The sequence below is a fragment of the Motacilla alba genome, chromosome 1 (genome assembly GCF_015832195.1).
Source record: "Motacilla alba alba isolate MOTALB_02 chromosome 1, Motacilla_alba_V1.0_pri, whole genome shotgun sequence".
NCBI lineage: Eukaryota > Metazoa > Chordata > Aves > Passeriformes > Motacillidae > Motacilla > Motacilla alba.
Genome location: NC_052016.1, coordinates 95,213,493 through 95,229,474, shown reverse-complemented (window position 1 = coordinate 95,229,474; position 15,982 = coordinate 95,213,493). Strand labels below are relative to the sequence as shown.

The following is a 15,982-nucleotide window of genomic DNA, read 5'->3' as shown; positions in this document are numbered from 1 at the left end:
CTCGGTACCACCATCATAAGTCACGTAACAAGGCAGGAAAACACACTGCTGCCAGAAACACTTATACAGGCACCGGGCAGAGCCCGAGAGATGGCCGAGGAACAGCAGCAGCGCTGGACGCGGCAGCTTTCCATATGGATAGGTAGGATCGAAGGCGCAAGGGCCAAAAAGCCATCCTTCTACAGCCACTACAAGAACTGTGCAGGGGATCCATTATCATGCTCCTATGGCATATTTGTCTCCACAGCCCCTCGGCTCCACCTGGCTCTTCCTGCCTTCCCCAGAGCCTCAGGCCCCGAGGGGACGGGTTGCAAAATTTTCCCCGTACAAACACGCAAGAGGCAGGAAGGGCAAAGTCCTACAGAGGTGTGTGTGGGAGGGTGGAGGCAGGGCTCCGACGGCTCCCGAGGCCGGCAGGAAGCCTTACTCTTCCTCATCTTCGCCCGGAAAAGAGGACACGCTCAGGATATCGGGCCAAACGAAACTACACCCGAGGCTCTCCGCCGCCGCCGGGGCCGCCTCCTCTCCGTTTCCGCCGCGGGCACTGCGCAGGCCCGGCGCCGCCGCCCGCATGGACGACGAGGAGGAGGAGGATGAGGGTGGCGGCGGTCGGGCGGCCACGGCGAGCCCGGCCGCGTCCGCCCGCTTCGTACGGTGCCTCTACGCGGTGGGATTCCTGGTAAGCGGCGGCCCTGGGGCCCGCCCCGCGCGGCCTGCCCGGCAACGGGAATCGGCTCCTTTGCAGGCCAAGGCTGCCGGGTTCCGGGGTGCGCCGCTGCAGCGGCCCCTTGGGAACGCCAGGGCTCGTAGCGCTGGTGGAGTGCCGCGGCTGGGCTCTTTGACCCGTGCAAACAGCCACGCTGTTCGGCACACAGGGCGGATTTTTATCCTGTGAATGCCATGGAATGGCGTAGCACCCGAAAAGCTGAGTCTTGCCTTGGTGCTTTTATGAGAGCTGCTTCCTGTTCTTGAAATACCCGTGGTTCCTGTAAATTTACCCCCAAAAAAACCCCATCAAATATATTTCTCTTAAACAAAAAACCGAAAAACTCCCTTACTGAAAGAACAGACTTTTAAAAAGGTTCATATTCAGTAGGGATTCCTGAGCCTCAGGAAAGTGCTGTTTAATTAATTTGAAATTAAAAGCGACGATTTGGAAAATGAATACGGAACGAGTACGAGTTAGCACTGTGAAATGTCAGGATAACTGTCTTACCTACTTTTAGGTTGGGCAATAGAAACTACCCAGCTGGTTTATATCCTGGAGCAAATATCGCAGGGAACTTTGCTCCTTTTAACTGACTTTTAAACGCTGTGGTTCTCCAGCCCTGAAATAGCTCATTGACACTGAGCTGGAGCACACAAGAGAATGAACCAAGTGAATGTCCTTTTAGAAGATGCAATGATGCAAACTTCCTGTAGCCAGACAAATAAATACAGCGTATCTGTCACTCCACAGAAGGAATTACACGGTGGTATGAGATGTAACTGCCCATCAAAGGATAGTGGTTGATGGGTCTTGCTCTACCTGCATGCCTGTGAAGGTCCAGTTCTGCCAGGGTATAGTCTGTGACTTGTACTTCTTAATGTCTCCATTGATGACTGGGATGAGGTCACTGAACCTTTCTTCAGGTTCACAGATGACACCTAAGATTGTATTACTGAAGATGTTTGTAAGTGGTGTGCTCTGTTTGTTCATGCTAATGTATTTAATGATTCTAATCTTGTAAGCCTCAGTTTCAACCATCAAAAAATAATTGATGACAGACTGTGAGAATTCACTTAGTGACACACATTGTTACAGTTAATCAGTCTTTGAGGTAGTCTAGTTCAGTTCAAGCAGTCAGTGATGAAAGGTGATTGTGCTCCAATAGATCTCCTAGGGACACTGGATGCTGTGCCAGATTGTAGTAGTACTGAAAGAACTACTGGGTCAAAGTGGAACTTAACAAAAAGTAATAAAGCAAAAGGAACAAGTAGGAGATCCTTGTACTTCTCAGGATGAGCAGTGTCCTTTACCCTCCTCTTACAAAATGTTTTTCAATTATGCTTTGCCTTTATTATTTTTTTCCAAGGGTCTGTCTTGTCACATTTCTTTAGCTATACACAAAGGTAGTCTGTTACTGGGTTTAATCTATTGTAGCTTATTCCCCATTGTAGTAGGGTGAAGGTATAATTTTTCAAAATATACGTTCTTTGCACAAATAAAAAGTATGTTTAGGTGATTGAAATTAGACCGCTTTGGATTTAAAGCACTGATACTAAGTACTTTTCTTGTAAAACAGGTAAAGTTTAATATATTTAAAGGAATATTTAATGTTTAAATATGTATCTTCAAAAGGATTGCATCTCAAGTGGGGAAAGAGAATTGATTTTTTCATAGGTTTAACTCCTCAGTGAGGCAATCCTTTATCTTTCAGTTTATGTGTTTTGTAATATGAAAATTTTTCTTTTAACCTTGTGCTAATATGGAGATAATTTACTTTTTTAAAATTTATTTTTCTAATGTTGACTGTTAGTAAGCCAGGTTGCTATTGTCTTGTGAATGTTACTAAAACTTTTCCTGCCTTCTTTTCAGGATTTATTTGGGGTGAGCATGGTGGTTCCTTTAATGAATCTTCATATCAAATCTCTAGGAGCAAGTCATACAGTTGCTGGAATCATAGGTGAGTTGCAGTACTTGATTTATGAAAGAGTAAGATAAGGCCTGGATTTTGCCTTGCTGCAAATTGGACATTGGAACACAATTCTTCCTTGCTAATAGCATAATAAAAAAAAAGACAATTTCCATGTGAAACTATAAGGGCAGCCATACTGTGTTAGACCCAGAGACCTGTCCAAATTCATGCACTGACAGTAGCCAAAAGCACATGCTTGGGAAAGAGCACAATTGGAAAGAAAAGGAAGTCTTGCAGTAGCATTTGTACAGCTACTTTCCAGCATCCAAGAATTCGCAGCTTAGCAATTTAGGGAGCCAGAGGTGTTGCTTGTAGTTTTATTGTTATTTACACTTTGCTATGGTACTTCTGCAGCTGGTTCTCCAAAGCTTTCCAATGTCCATGACTGTTCTCAGTTTGATTAAAATCTTTATAGCTGTCTTGGCAAAATATTTATTCACTTTTACGAGTGTTTACAAATAATTTCTGAAGATTTGGAGTTTTATCTTAAAGTATTTAGTGCTTAGGTAAGTTCTGTGTCTTTAAAGTAACTTTTATGGTATTGTTTATGGTTTGGAGTGATGCAGTATTTTCTTTATTCCCAGACATGGGAGCTGTTATTCAAGTTTTATTATTTTGCTTTCTTATTTAACACTTTGTATGAAATAATTCTGCTTCTACACTGAGTTGACAGTATTATTTTAAGCAGTAACTAGTCAGAAATATGTTTTCATTTCAACAGTCTGCTTTGATTTTTAACATTAGAAAAAATAAGTTTGAGGTGTATTCTTATAAATGAAAGAGTCTAGCAGATGTTTCTCTCTGCTTCTCTTTGCTCTTTCTCTTCTGTCACTAAATGCTGCTAAACTCCCAGCCTCCCAAGGAGAAAGCAGGATCTGTGTTTTCTTCAGGGCTTCTGTGATGCCTTGTGGTAGGCTGAAGCACCAAGTGGAAAGTCCTTTCCAGTAGAGAAATTCTCTCCTATTCTGAGAAAGCAGTTATAAATACCAAGATTGGTTTTCTGTCATACACCATACAAAGCAACATCATTTTACCTTTCATAGTTTTACAACTTTTCAGCACTTTTTTTTTTATTTTGTCATTCCCTGAAACTATTTCCTTTATTAAATGCTAATCTCCATCCTTGGTTTGCCCTGCTCCCTCTTCCCATTCTTCTAGTAAACTATTCCCATGATTTATCATTTTTAATAATTTAAAACTTTGTATAGTTTTAATTTAAAAAAAAAATGAATTTTTAACAGCGGTATTTTGTTTGTTTTAGGATCTCTCTATGGTGTAATGCAGCTATTTTCCAGCACATTTGTGGTGAGTTCTAACACTGCATACCAGAGCATATTGGCATTTCTATAGATTGTAGGGTGGAAAAAAAGTGGGGTTAATAATAGCATTTTTTGGCATTTTGAAAATGCATAAATTGTTCATACAAGCATTTTGGTTGGAGGAACCAATTTTCAGTTTGCATGAGAAATGACAGTTTTGTTTATGGGGGATTGCCAGGTTTTTCAGGCCCAAACAGAATACAGATTTGAGCTCAGATACCTTACTGAGCAGGTCACAGTTACACGGGGTTATCTCCTCTAGTGTTGCTGCTAGTAGAGCAGTTTCCTGCAGTGCAGTAGCCTATCCAGAAAGCAGTCTCATAAGTCAGCTTTTCATAGCCTGGGATCTAGTTTGCTTTCCCTGCTTAATGAGCAGTGTCTTGTGATTCACTGTATGGTCTAAATTAATCTCTGCTATTTGTTTTGTTTTGTTTTCTATTAGCTATTGATTTTTTTATATCCTAAAATAGGATATAAAAACTAAAAACTAGTTTTCTAGTTTTGAAAAGAACAGATTATGAGAACGTCTCATAAAATAATTGTTTCAGGGTTTGTTATGCAGGACACCTGGGATAATTTCCTGCTGTAATTTTGTGGCATGCTCTTGGAAGTGCAAGACCATTGTCTGCTTTCTTAAAAAGTTATTTCCTCTTGGAAATCAAGCTGATTTAGAAGCATGATAGATGCAAGTTTTCTGTTTGCCCTCTGCAAACTATTTCTTACCTGTCTGCGCTCAGATGACAAACTCTTCATAGCCAAGATCATTGCTTTTAGGATGTTCAACAAGTGTCTAATACATAGCAGCCTAAGTGATGCAAGCAAATATTTGTGGTTGGTTATAGTAGGATTTCCAGAAGGCTTCTACTGGTAATATTTTGTGGAATTTATTGCAGGACTGTCTTTTTAAAAGGGTGATTTTTTTTATTAAAAAATGTTGTATACACAACATTAAATGGAATCATAATTTTGGCAGGTAGCCTGCCATCAGGGCAGAGCTCTCTTTGTGACTTCCAAATTTTGAGCATTTAGGAATGTTGTGTAATAAGCTTATTAGGCTTTCATTAACACTCCTTTGATGTCTTTTCTCAATTTAATCTAGAAGTACTGATTGATCACTGCACATAGTTTAGTGTTATAAAAAGGTAATCTTTCTTTCCTGCTTCATGAAAGGGCTGCTGGAGTGATATAGTAGGAAGACGGTATTCCCTGCTTGCTTGTATTCTTCTCAGTGCACTGGGCTACTTCCTTCTTGGAAATTCCACCACAGTGTTGCTGTTTGCTATTTCTAGGGTCCCTGTAGGTAAGTAAACACTTGGCATTTTGCAGTTTCAATTCCCTGTAGTCTCAGGCTGAGAATGACAATGGGAGAAATCATGGTATATGGGTAGCCTCATAGCATCATCACCCAGTGGCACCAACTGAACCTTAGTAGTGAAAAGTCTCTACAAATCAAGAATTCTCTTTTTTTTTTTCCTGAAATGTTGAGGCCTAACCCACCAGGCATTTAAACCCCACAAAGCTGCTTACTCCAGCACTGAAGAATTTGTGATTAATGGAATTTTAAAAATATAACTCATACAAATTTGAACCGTTGTTACTTGAGATAGATTCTGTCTTTTTTTTTGGACTGAGAGATGCATGTTTATTGATTTGTTTCTGTTTTGTTGCAGGTATTTTCAAACACACACTTTCCATCTCTAAGGCCCTGCTGTCTGACCTGGTCTCGGGGAGGGATCGCCCTTTAGTAATGGGGCGCTTCAATGCAGCATCCAGCGTGGGCTTCATTCTGGGGCCTGTTGTTGGTGGCTACCTTGCAGAGTTCAAAGGTGGCTTTTACCAAACATCCTTCATCTGTGCCTCTATCTTCCTTCTGAATGGTGGTAAGTTGTATGTCACATTTTGCCTCTTGGGTCCCTTCATTTCTCATTTTGTCCTTTTAAGCCGTCTGTAATACCTTGAATTCACAGTGTGTTTATCATCTATGGCATAATCATTTTGTATGCCAATACTACTGTTTGAATTTGAACTTGTGTGGAAGGGTGAGAATTTTGAAACAGTTATCCTCCAGGTGCTTCTCCTTTGTTCTGTCTATGTCTCCTTTACATTCAGACACAAATGGGAGTTTTTGATGTGCCCAAAGATGAAGACTAGAAATCAGAATTTTGGCTTAAGCCATTAGATTTGTTTATATTGTGTGAGTGTGGCATTTCAGTGCTTTCCTTTCTTGCTTTCACTGCATTTAAAATTGAACCAATACTATGAATAACACTAGACTTAATGTTTGCACATTTTGTAAGGGCAAGCATTGTTGAAGTATTTTTTTAAATTGTTACAATCAAACTAATATCTTCCATGTAAAATTGATGCAATTGAATGAAATAAACTAATTTCTTCTTCTGTATAGGTCTTGTCTGGATGTTACCCTGGAGTGAAGAAAACACTATCAGTAGGGACCATTACCAAGACAAAGAAGCAAACAGTTTCTCAGCAAAATCAAATCATGACCATCACTTTAAATCAGCAACCAGTAGAGCTGTGACAAACAGTAGTTTTTTCCAGTCTCCATGGATCCAAGTTGCAACAGTGCTGAAGAAAATTAAAGGAATTGCATGCTCTAATTTGTGGGATGTATTTTTAGTGCGGTTCCTGATGTCTGTTGCTATACTGCTGTACTATAGTAATTTTACTCTGGCCTTGGAGGAGAGATTTGGGGTGAAACCCTTGTTTGCTGGATACCTAATGAGCTACAGCAGTGCACTTGGAGTCCTGGCTGGTTGTTTGCTCGGACCAATAACCAGACTCTACGGGCACGACACTTACAGACTTTTGTTGCACTCCAGCACTTTTACCTGCACGCTGATTCTCCTGTATGCATCAGCACCGAGCATATGGATGGTCATTTTGTCCTCCACGTTCTTGGCCTTCTCCACTACTATAGGCCGTACCTGTATCATTGATCTGGAGCTGACTGTTGGTGGGAACGAGGCCAGCGGGACACTCCTAGGTGTTGGACAGTCGGTGACATCAGTGGGACGTATTATTGCCCCACTCCTTTCTGGAATTGCTCAGGAGTTCAGTCCTTGTGGCCCTCCAAGTCTTGCCGTGGGACTGGCATTAATTGCTATTGTGATAATGAATGCAAACAAACAAAAATACCACAGTCATGGAAGTGTGAAGTTAAAAAATCAGTAGACACAATTTTGGATTGCACAGATGTATCTTCACCTGCTAGGCTCATACGGTAATTACATGATTTTTAAGGAGAGCACATTGTGTTCTTGTGGAAGCAAGTATATATATGTATTTCTGCTGCAGGGATTTTAAGTCTAGGCAGATGTTATTGTAACAGGTACCACCAGGACATTTCTGTATGGGGCAGATGTTGCTATATTGTACTGGCTGTGATTTTTTTAAATGCATTTTTAACCTTTTTGGAGGGCAAAAAAGAATGTCGGGAAACGCACAAATCCTCCTTGTAGCTCATTTTTGAAACAGTGTTTAGACTGAAAGATTGTTTAAAAAGGGTGAATCAAAGGTGAATTTTTGTTATTTAATCAGGAGAATTTGCAATATGTTTGGCCCTAATTTCTTATTTTGTGGTCTGTTTCCTTTTGTCTGTTGTGACAGTAGTTTATATAACAGGATGTTTGCTGATGTGATTTTTGTGTAGCATGTTTTGTCCAGAAAACTTTCTGCGGACCATGGTTAGGCACTTTGGAGTAATCATGTAACCCCTGCTGACTCCTGGTCTTTCCCAAGTAACAGATTCGGGTATATGCTGACTTCACGTACTAGAACACCTAATCTTAGAATAATACAAGGCCATTCCGACTGAAACTGAGGCTGAATTAAAGTTTTATTTAAATTTGAACTGATGGCTTCTGTTTAGTTATAACTTCTACTGTGGAACTTTGTCATAATTTCTTTATTTATATTTCCTGTGCAATTTTTCTACCTTCATTTTAAGAATAAATTTCCTTCTTAATTCTCTCAAATGACTAAAGGTGTGAGCATCTAGCAGTAGTTCATGGATCTCGATTAATGCATCCTGTGTCATCTCAGGCATAAGTGACATTTCAGTGACAAGAGAAATATGGTTTTGTTAGCATTTTAGTCCTCATTTGTGTGCATGACTTAACTGAAAAGAGGTTACTCTCAGAGCTGTACAGAGTTGTGGCACTCCTGTGCTATTTACTGTTCAAGCTCATTACTTGCAAGTTACCATTGTTTGTATTTCATATGAGACATGGAAAAAATGTGTTTTGCTCTGATAATGTTCTCCATGATCTTCATTACATTACTTGATGAAAATACAAAGTCAACTATGTAAGTGTTTGGTTGGGAGGGTTTTATGCAATCTAGTTATCTCCTTGAACACATCAGTGCACTCTTCCTGCTTCAGGTCACTCATGGCTGGTACTTGTATTTATTTTCATTTTCTTCTTTACCTTTTCCACTGCCCCCTAGCATTCAAATACTTTCTGAAACCTCCGTGATTCCAGTGGCAGCACCATATGAATTCATGTATGGAACTCTGAATTGTTTTAATTTTATTTATTGACATAATCAGTGTCTTATTCCTACTGTGATTTCAGTACATATACTCAGAGTTCTTTATTACAGTAATATGTGTTTCATTTCTCCCTAGGAACTTGAGGCATTTTCAAGTCTCTTATCTTCTCTTGCTTTTTTTTGGTAGATGCCCAAAACATTGTTGCTCTAAATTTCCTATTTTGTTTCTTTCCATCTTTTAATTTTCTTTTTTTTTTTCTTTACCTAAAACCTCCATTCTATAAGTAAGGGCATTCTGTTTTGCATCTCTAGCAAAGGGTTAAGGAAGTTTCAAAAAACCTTCCAAAATTAACATCTATGAATGATTTCATAATTTTTCCAATACTCGCTGATTATATGACATAACATTTACCCTTCTAAATTGCTGCACTGATTTAATCTGACTTCTGTGTACATCTATCCTAATATATATCCTACTGAATAGAGCCTATAGAAGCCTCACATTTGAGAAATCTGTGGAAGCCTGTGGTCTTGAGGACTCATTGCTACACATTTTACAGAAATTTTTTACTTGTAGACCAAAATTATTCCCAAAGTGCCACAGAAACATTTCTTTTCTTACAGGTACAGAAGAATTGCACTATATTTTTTTTTTCTTTAAGGACTTTAAGAAATAAAATGAAGTGACATTCCATATGTATCATTATGTCACTGTGGTTTTTCTCCCATCTTCCTCTGCCGAAGCTACAGCACAAAATAGAAGTGTTCAAGTCAATGTGAAGTGTGGGTGTTTTATTTTTTTTCTCAAGCTGTGGTTAAAATCATTTGAATCTGTCTTCATTTCTCATAAAGGGCACAGCAACCAAGGATTCAACCAATAAGTGGCTTGGCAGTGAATGAAAAAGAAATAAAATAAAATGGAGAACTCTGCAATTTTGAGTTGAAGTCCTTAAAGCTACTGTTCCTTGTGCCTGGAGACCACATTTGCATCCCTTGTGTTGCCTCTTAGTTGCCATAACCATGCAAGTTCAGAGAGTGAAGATTCAATGACATTCCTGCAGATACAGAGATGTGATTCCCCATTTTAAGTTGAGGAAGGAGCAATTGCAGCTAATTTTGGCTCCAGTCTAGTGGGCAAACTACTGAATTACTCAGCTGTTTCTTGAATCCAATTGTAGTATTTTCTGTAGAAGACTGTAACAAACCAGATCTGAATATGGACTAAAGGAAAACAGTTTCTGCCAGCAAACCACTGCAAATTAAGATTTTTCTCTTGCTTGCTGTTACTTTATTTTGGGTCGGTTTTCTTGGGCCAGTAGGAAGGGTTGGGTTTTGGTTTGGTTTCTTGGGTTTTTTTCATCTTTGCCCTTCCCTTTGGTAGGTTAAGTTACTTTTCTGACAATTTTGATCAGCTCATGTTGAAGAGGCTGTGTATAAATACTGATTTTATTGCTTTTAAACGATGAAGCAAAGGTAAGATTTTTTTTTCCCCTGTTAGGGTTGGCTGCGTACTTTTGAAGAGATCCTTTATAAACATACCAGTTGGGGAGTGTTGACCCTGGCCAGACACCAGGTATCCCCCAAAGACATTCCCCTCTGGAACCAGACAGGGGGGAGGAGAGAAAATCAAACAAAAGATTCATGAGTTAAGGACAGGGAGAGATCACTCACTGATTACTGTAATGAGAAAAATAGACTCAACTTGGGAAGATAATTGAATTTATTACAAGTCAAAATCAGAGCAGGATAATGAGACGTAAAATAAATCTTAGAAACACTTTCCTGCCACCCCTCCCTCCTTCCCAGGCTCTACCTCCTCCCCTGCTGCAGTGCAGGGAGACGAGGAGTGAGATGGTCAGTTCATCACACGTCGTTTCTGATGCTGCTCACAGAGAAGAGTCCTTCCCCTGCTCCAGTATGGCATCCCTCCCACAGGAGATAGTCCTCCACAGACTTCTACAATGTGAGTCCTTCCCACAGGCTACAGTTCCTCACTAACCACTCCAGTGTGGGTCTCTTTACCACAGGGTGCAGTCCTTCAAGAACAGACTGTTCCAGTGTGAGTTCCCCACGGAGTCTCAAGTCCTGGCAGCAAACCTGCTCTACTGTGGGCTCCTCTCTCCATGGGTCCACAGGTCCTGCCAGAAGCCTGCTCCTCTGTGGGCTTCCCATGGGGTCACAGCTTATTCTGCACATCCACCTGCTGTGACATGGGGTCCTCCAGAGGCTGCAGGTGGTATGTGCTCCCTGTGGAGAGCTGCAGGGGCACAGCTGTTTCACCATGGTCTTCAACACAGCCTGCAGGGGAATCTGCTCCAGGGCCTGGAGCACTTCTTCCCCTCCTGCACTGATCTTGGTGTCTGCAGGTTGTTTCTCTCTGGCCACAAATGAAATGCTTCTATGAAATAACTTTTTTTTTTTTTTAATATGTTACTAGACACTGATTGTCTTGGCCTTGGCCAGCAGTGGGTCTGCCTCAGAGCCAGTTGGCATTGGCTTGGTCAGATAAAGGGAAAGCTTCTGGCAGCTTCTCAGAGAAGCCACCACTACATCCCCCCTGCTACCAAAACCTTGCCATGCAAACCCAATACACCACTTCTGCAGACTTCCATTTCTTGTCATTTTCTTTCTTCTGAATTTACTCACTGCAGCACCATCACAGAGGTCAATACCATTTTCATCTTCTGAGAGCAAGTTGATTATTGAGCAGATAATGCAGCAACAAAATAGGAGCAGTGCTGTTTATGACCTGGCTTGCTCATTACTTCAGGTTCTCTGTAGTGCCATAACATTCCTGCTGCTGGGAACCTCTGTGGGTGCTGCCAGTGCCAATCTGGTTGTGGGTGTTGCAGGATACCCTTGGATAAATGATCTTTTATAGCCTGGCACTTTGGCATTTCAAAACCCAAGATTTGCCTGTGCTGTTATTGCTATAATATTGAAGACTAATTCACGAAGAGCTGATCATGAGTCTTGTCAGAGTGTACTGGAGCCTGAACTTTGAGAATCAAAGGATTGTGAATGGAGCTCAGACTGCTTTTAGAAATGAAAGAGTATACAGCTTATTTTAAAGGGAAGTCTTGAAAAACTTATGTATTAATTTACAAAGATGAATTAATTCAAAGTTTTAATTATTTTAAATCTCAGCACCAAGGAACTAATCTTTGAGATGTGCTGCACAGTAAGAACCAGTCATCCATTCTGTCAAATATCTGATGAGTAGGAGGTCTCAGAGAGGAAAATTGAAGTAAGCTGAAGTATTTAAAATATCTTTTCCTTTTTGTGGCAAAAAATTACTGTTTGAAACAAAACCTGTGGCAATCAGAGTGCCATATTTATGCACATTAACAAGGATATTTTTATTGGACCAGAGCTCTTGTGGTACAAAAAGCATTCCAGCATCCAATTTCAAAATCCTTCATCTTTTCTTCAGGGGCTGGGGGATGTTGACAGAACATGGACAATTTTGGAAATGGTGACCAGCTAAAGCATTTCTTGGAGTGTCAGCTGATGCCTGGAATTGGTGGACTTGGCAGCTCTTGAAAAAGTTGGTGCAGGGTGCAGTGTGTTTGCTTCAGAGAGCCCAAGATACCCTTCATAACAGCAGGCATGTTATTTTGGCAAAAATTTTAACTTTGTTTTTCCATGTGATTTCTATGTGGCTTTAGTACAGAAGGATGTTCTCTAATTTTTAAATTGTAATGCAGCAAGGTTTTCTTTTGTTGAACTGGTTTCAGTGGAATTTGCATTATATTTTAGTACCTTAAAATTTTAGCCCTTTCAGCAAATTATTCTTGGGTTTTTTTCCAAGTATCTGCCTAAAAAAAGGTAACTGGGTGTCTGCCTCCTCTAGACTTTGTTTATACCTACTTTCTTATTTCAGTTTATAGGCATCTCAGGAGCTGAAGGGGAAATCCTTAAAACCCTAATTCAGAGTGGAACTGTATTTTCCCACTGTCCCTAAAACTGAACTTTCTTAATCAAAAATGCATTAAAATATCTATACTGCAGAGTGTCCTGGGGAGTCCATCTGGAAACAAAATTTTTGTATGTGGCTTTGGCAAGTTTCCCAGCCACTGCTGAAGATCCGGTTTCCTAGAAAAAGCAAGAAACGTTGTCCTCTGTCAATACATGACTTTCCCCATCAGATGGTGCTCGAGGACAGATTTATTGGGCATTTCATTCTCCAGCAGATAAACTCTGATACAGCATGAAGGATGTCTCCTCTGCAGGCTCAAAAAAAAGTGCTCACGCGTTTTTCCTTTGCAGGAAAGGAGAAAAAAAAAAAAAAGGCAAAGGTAAACCTCTGACCCAAACCAGAGGGAGAGTTGAATGATAAGGGCAAACTGGAACAACGCCTGTGCCACCTGCTGCTGTCATTGCTACTGAAAAGGGGAGCACCCAGAAATCAGTTCCCAGGCATGGCAAGGGTCCGATTCAGCAGTAGTGGAAAAGAGCCTGAAAAGGGTGGGAAGACCAGAAGTGAGGAAGGCAGAGGGTACTCGCAAGGACACAGAGTCCCAGAAGATTTGCAATTCGGCTTCACAGTGACCATGCTGGAGATGTGCCTTGATGCTTGTATTCTCTGGATTTCAAGTGCTCTGGAAAGGTAAAAACATGCTATCATGTTTTGAAGCACCAAGAGCTTAAGACTGTATTTCATAAAAATGACCTTCAAATTGATGTGCTTGTATTATGGGGCACCACTTTAAGCACAAATAATGTGAGCGTGCCCTGCATTAATGGGCAACCAGCATAGCAGTAAGGTTCCTGAAACCTGCATTCATTATTTAAAATTGTGCCATAAAAAATAACAACTGTTTGAAAAAAAAATTAAAGGCAGCTCTCCCCAGATAGAATCCAAGTGCTTGGTCATTACCAGCACACAAACAAGAAAACTCCACAGAGAGTAAACTAAATGTTGATGTGCAACATTTCACATTTATTGATTTGGTCAGATCTCAGATCGGCCTCATATAAAACAGCTAATTTAAACAATCTGTAAGGAGGAAGTTGTCTCAAAACTGAAATCAAAACTCGAGGCTTTTTTCTTATTCAAACGTGTTCCAAATAATGCAGTGACATAGTATTCCCTGACAGTTTTACAGATGAAAGTACTTTCCTGTTGAAAGACAAATTTAAATTTGTTTTCAAAATTTGCTGGCTTTCCTTGAACCCAAGTTTATTTCCAAACAGGAGATGATCATTAGAGGACAGCTAAGTATTGATTTCCACAATAATCATTTGTTGAGAATACCCATGAACATTTGACTGAGTATTATAGGGTTCACAGAGCCATTCCTCTGCAGTTTAGACTTTGCATTTGCTACACAGCAGAATTTTCTATAGCTTGAACAGAGGAAAAAGACTAAAGGACCTAAGGAAAGAGTTCGGGAAATTTTGGTATTTCAAATACATACATGAAATAAGTATTTTGGAAATGCTGTTAGAAGATGGAAGGTCTTACATCCCCACTTATCAACCCCCACCCATGAACATTTGAAAGAAATCTACTTTGTGGTTTTAAAAGGAAACTCTGATTTTTAATAGTTCTTTCAAAACAAGCTTAAATAAAAAAATTAATCTTATTGCCCACAGATTTAGAAATGTGCTAATGAAAGAGAAAAGTTATGATTTCACAGTGTACATTCTTCAATGAAAATTATTAATTTTGTAACAAGTAGAAAGAAAATTATTTCTGCATTGTACTGAAATGTGTATCTGTGCTAAAGCAAGCTCAGTACTTAGATTAAGTGGGACAGAAAGTGCAAATTCCTGAGAGCTACAGTTAAGTATCATTTATTTTAATGCTTCCCATACGCCCTCAAATGGCAGCCATTGATTCTAGGATCAAGAAGTCCATGTTATTAAGGTGCACAGTGACTTCAGCTGATTCCAGGGCCCCACTGTGCTACTTTTCTGTAAAAACAAATTAGATGGAACATTTTTGTTCCTTGGAGTGCATAGCTCAGACAAAGAAAAGATTACCTTTCCCCTCTTACAGATGAGGAAACAAAAAGTAAAACAAATTAATCAGGGTCACAAGCGTGAGCTTTCTTGAGTCTCAGTGGTCCCTGACTCAAACAGGAGACTGCTCGCTTTGTCTACGTGCAGTGGTCTGCAACTATTCTACTGCTGTGTTTGCATTACATTGCAACCAAGTAACTAAGGTGCAAAAAAGCAATTTTGATTCAAAACATTATTTATCCACTTGAAGTTTTCTGGTTTTAGGCCTTCTGGTGTCCTGCTAAGCACTCTCAGTTCTTGCTGACATAAGTGAAAGCCAAGGTAATTCAGTTTTTCTTTGGTGATCCTTAGTACCTTTCAAAGGTAACATATTGCCAAAAATTCAGAAAGTAAAAATTCAAGCTATTCAGGTCTTTGTTGCAAGTCCTTTTTATAAGCCTTATTTGCAATTCTTCTACAGCTTGTTTCTTCTCTTCTTCCTCTTTTTCTGAATCAGAGGTCTTCGAGCAAACTAGGCTTCAGGAATATATTTATTCTTCTTTAGAAGTCTATATGATAGGTGCATTGTGCAATTTTCAGTGGTATTCATGTTGAAGTTCTGGTTAAAACAAGTATTATTGATTATAAATAAAATCTGAAATGATACACAAGTTTGGGGGTATTTTTAGGAATCTATTCATCACTGGACCTTCAACAATGACTTCAATGGAAAATTGGGTATTGAACCTTTGTGACTTGGTTCCATGAGAGATGATGTGATAAGGCACATTTCTATACTTTTTAACAGTGGAAATAATGTAATTAAATTAAAACATCGTCATAAGTTATTTGTAAAAGAGATATATTATTTTTTGTATCTTTAACGTTGCAATTGCTGCAGTATTCCTTTCACTTAGTTAATGGAGTTGGCTTAACTCAAATGGAAGTGGTTAGACCCAGATGGAGGCTTGTTTTGTTATTTTAATGGATCCCATAGTCTGATCAGATCATTTAGAATCCTAAATCAGTAAGTCCATGGTTTGTTATCAATAGTTCTCCTTTGGCTATGTTCAGTACAGCTGGTTCTCAGGCTTATTTCTCTGCCTGTCCCCTTGCGATGCCTGCCTAACTAACCGTGGTGGTGGCATAGGTCTTGCTGACCCATGGTCTGCAGTCAAATCTTCCCTGCTCAAAGTGCCAAATCTTGGTCTTGTCAGCAGTGGCTGCCTGAACCCAATGGATGGCTGAGGCAAGGTGCTTGGGTCCTGCTGCTCTCCTCGTCCGTCCTGGCTCCCGTCAACTTCGTTCTTCCACTCCACCCTAAACTCAGGTAGTGGCCTCTGTTGTCTCAGTCTCTGGTCTCTCAAGATTTTCCCTGCTCTGGGCCTTAGATTGAGCACTGTGGTAGCAGCATCCAGCTCAGAGTCACTGCTGTCACCCACTGTTAATTGAAAAGAAAAGTATAGTTTAAGGTGTAGAATATAACTGTTCCAGGAATATTTGAGTAACAGCACACTGAGCCCTTCC

General features: G+C 40.1%; 2 protein-coding genes across 2 annotated transcripts in view; one reads left to right on the top strand and one right to left on the bottom strand.

The window, feature by feature from the left end:
- Positions 1-270: 270 nt before the first annotated feature.
- On the top strand, positions 271-9,207 carry MFSD9 (major facilitator superfamily domain containing 9). The gene is made up of 6 exons (XM_038151733.1): positions 271-679; positions 2,579-2,666; positions 3,940-3,983; positions 5,168-5,297; positions 5,668-5,877; positions 6,402-9,207. The coding sequence occupies exons 1-6, from the start codon at positions 572-574 to the stop codon at positions 7,187-7,189; spliced, it is 1,368 nt and encodes a 455-aa protein (XP_038007661.1). The 5' UTR covers positions 271-571; the 3' UTR covers positions 7,190-9,207.
- Positions 9,208-13,430: 4,223 nt separating this feature from the next.
- LOC119703176 (sodium/hydrogen exchanger 2-like) overlaps positions 13,431-15,982 on the bottom strand; it is a 33,940-nt gene continuing 31,388 nt past the window's right edge. Inside the window, exon 12 of the mRNA XM_038142602.1 lies at positions 13,431-15,896. Coding sequence (XP_037998530.1) covers positions 15,526-15,896 — 371 coding nt within the window. The 3' untranslated portion in view covers positions 13,431-15,525. The remainder of the gene's footprint in view (positions 15,897-15,982) is intronic.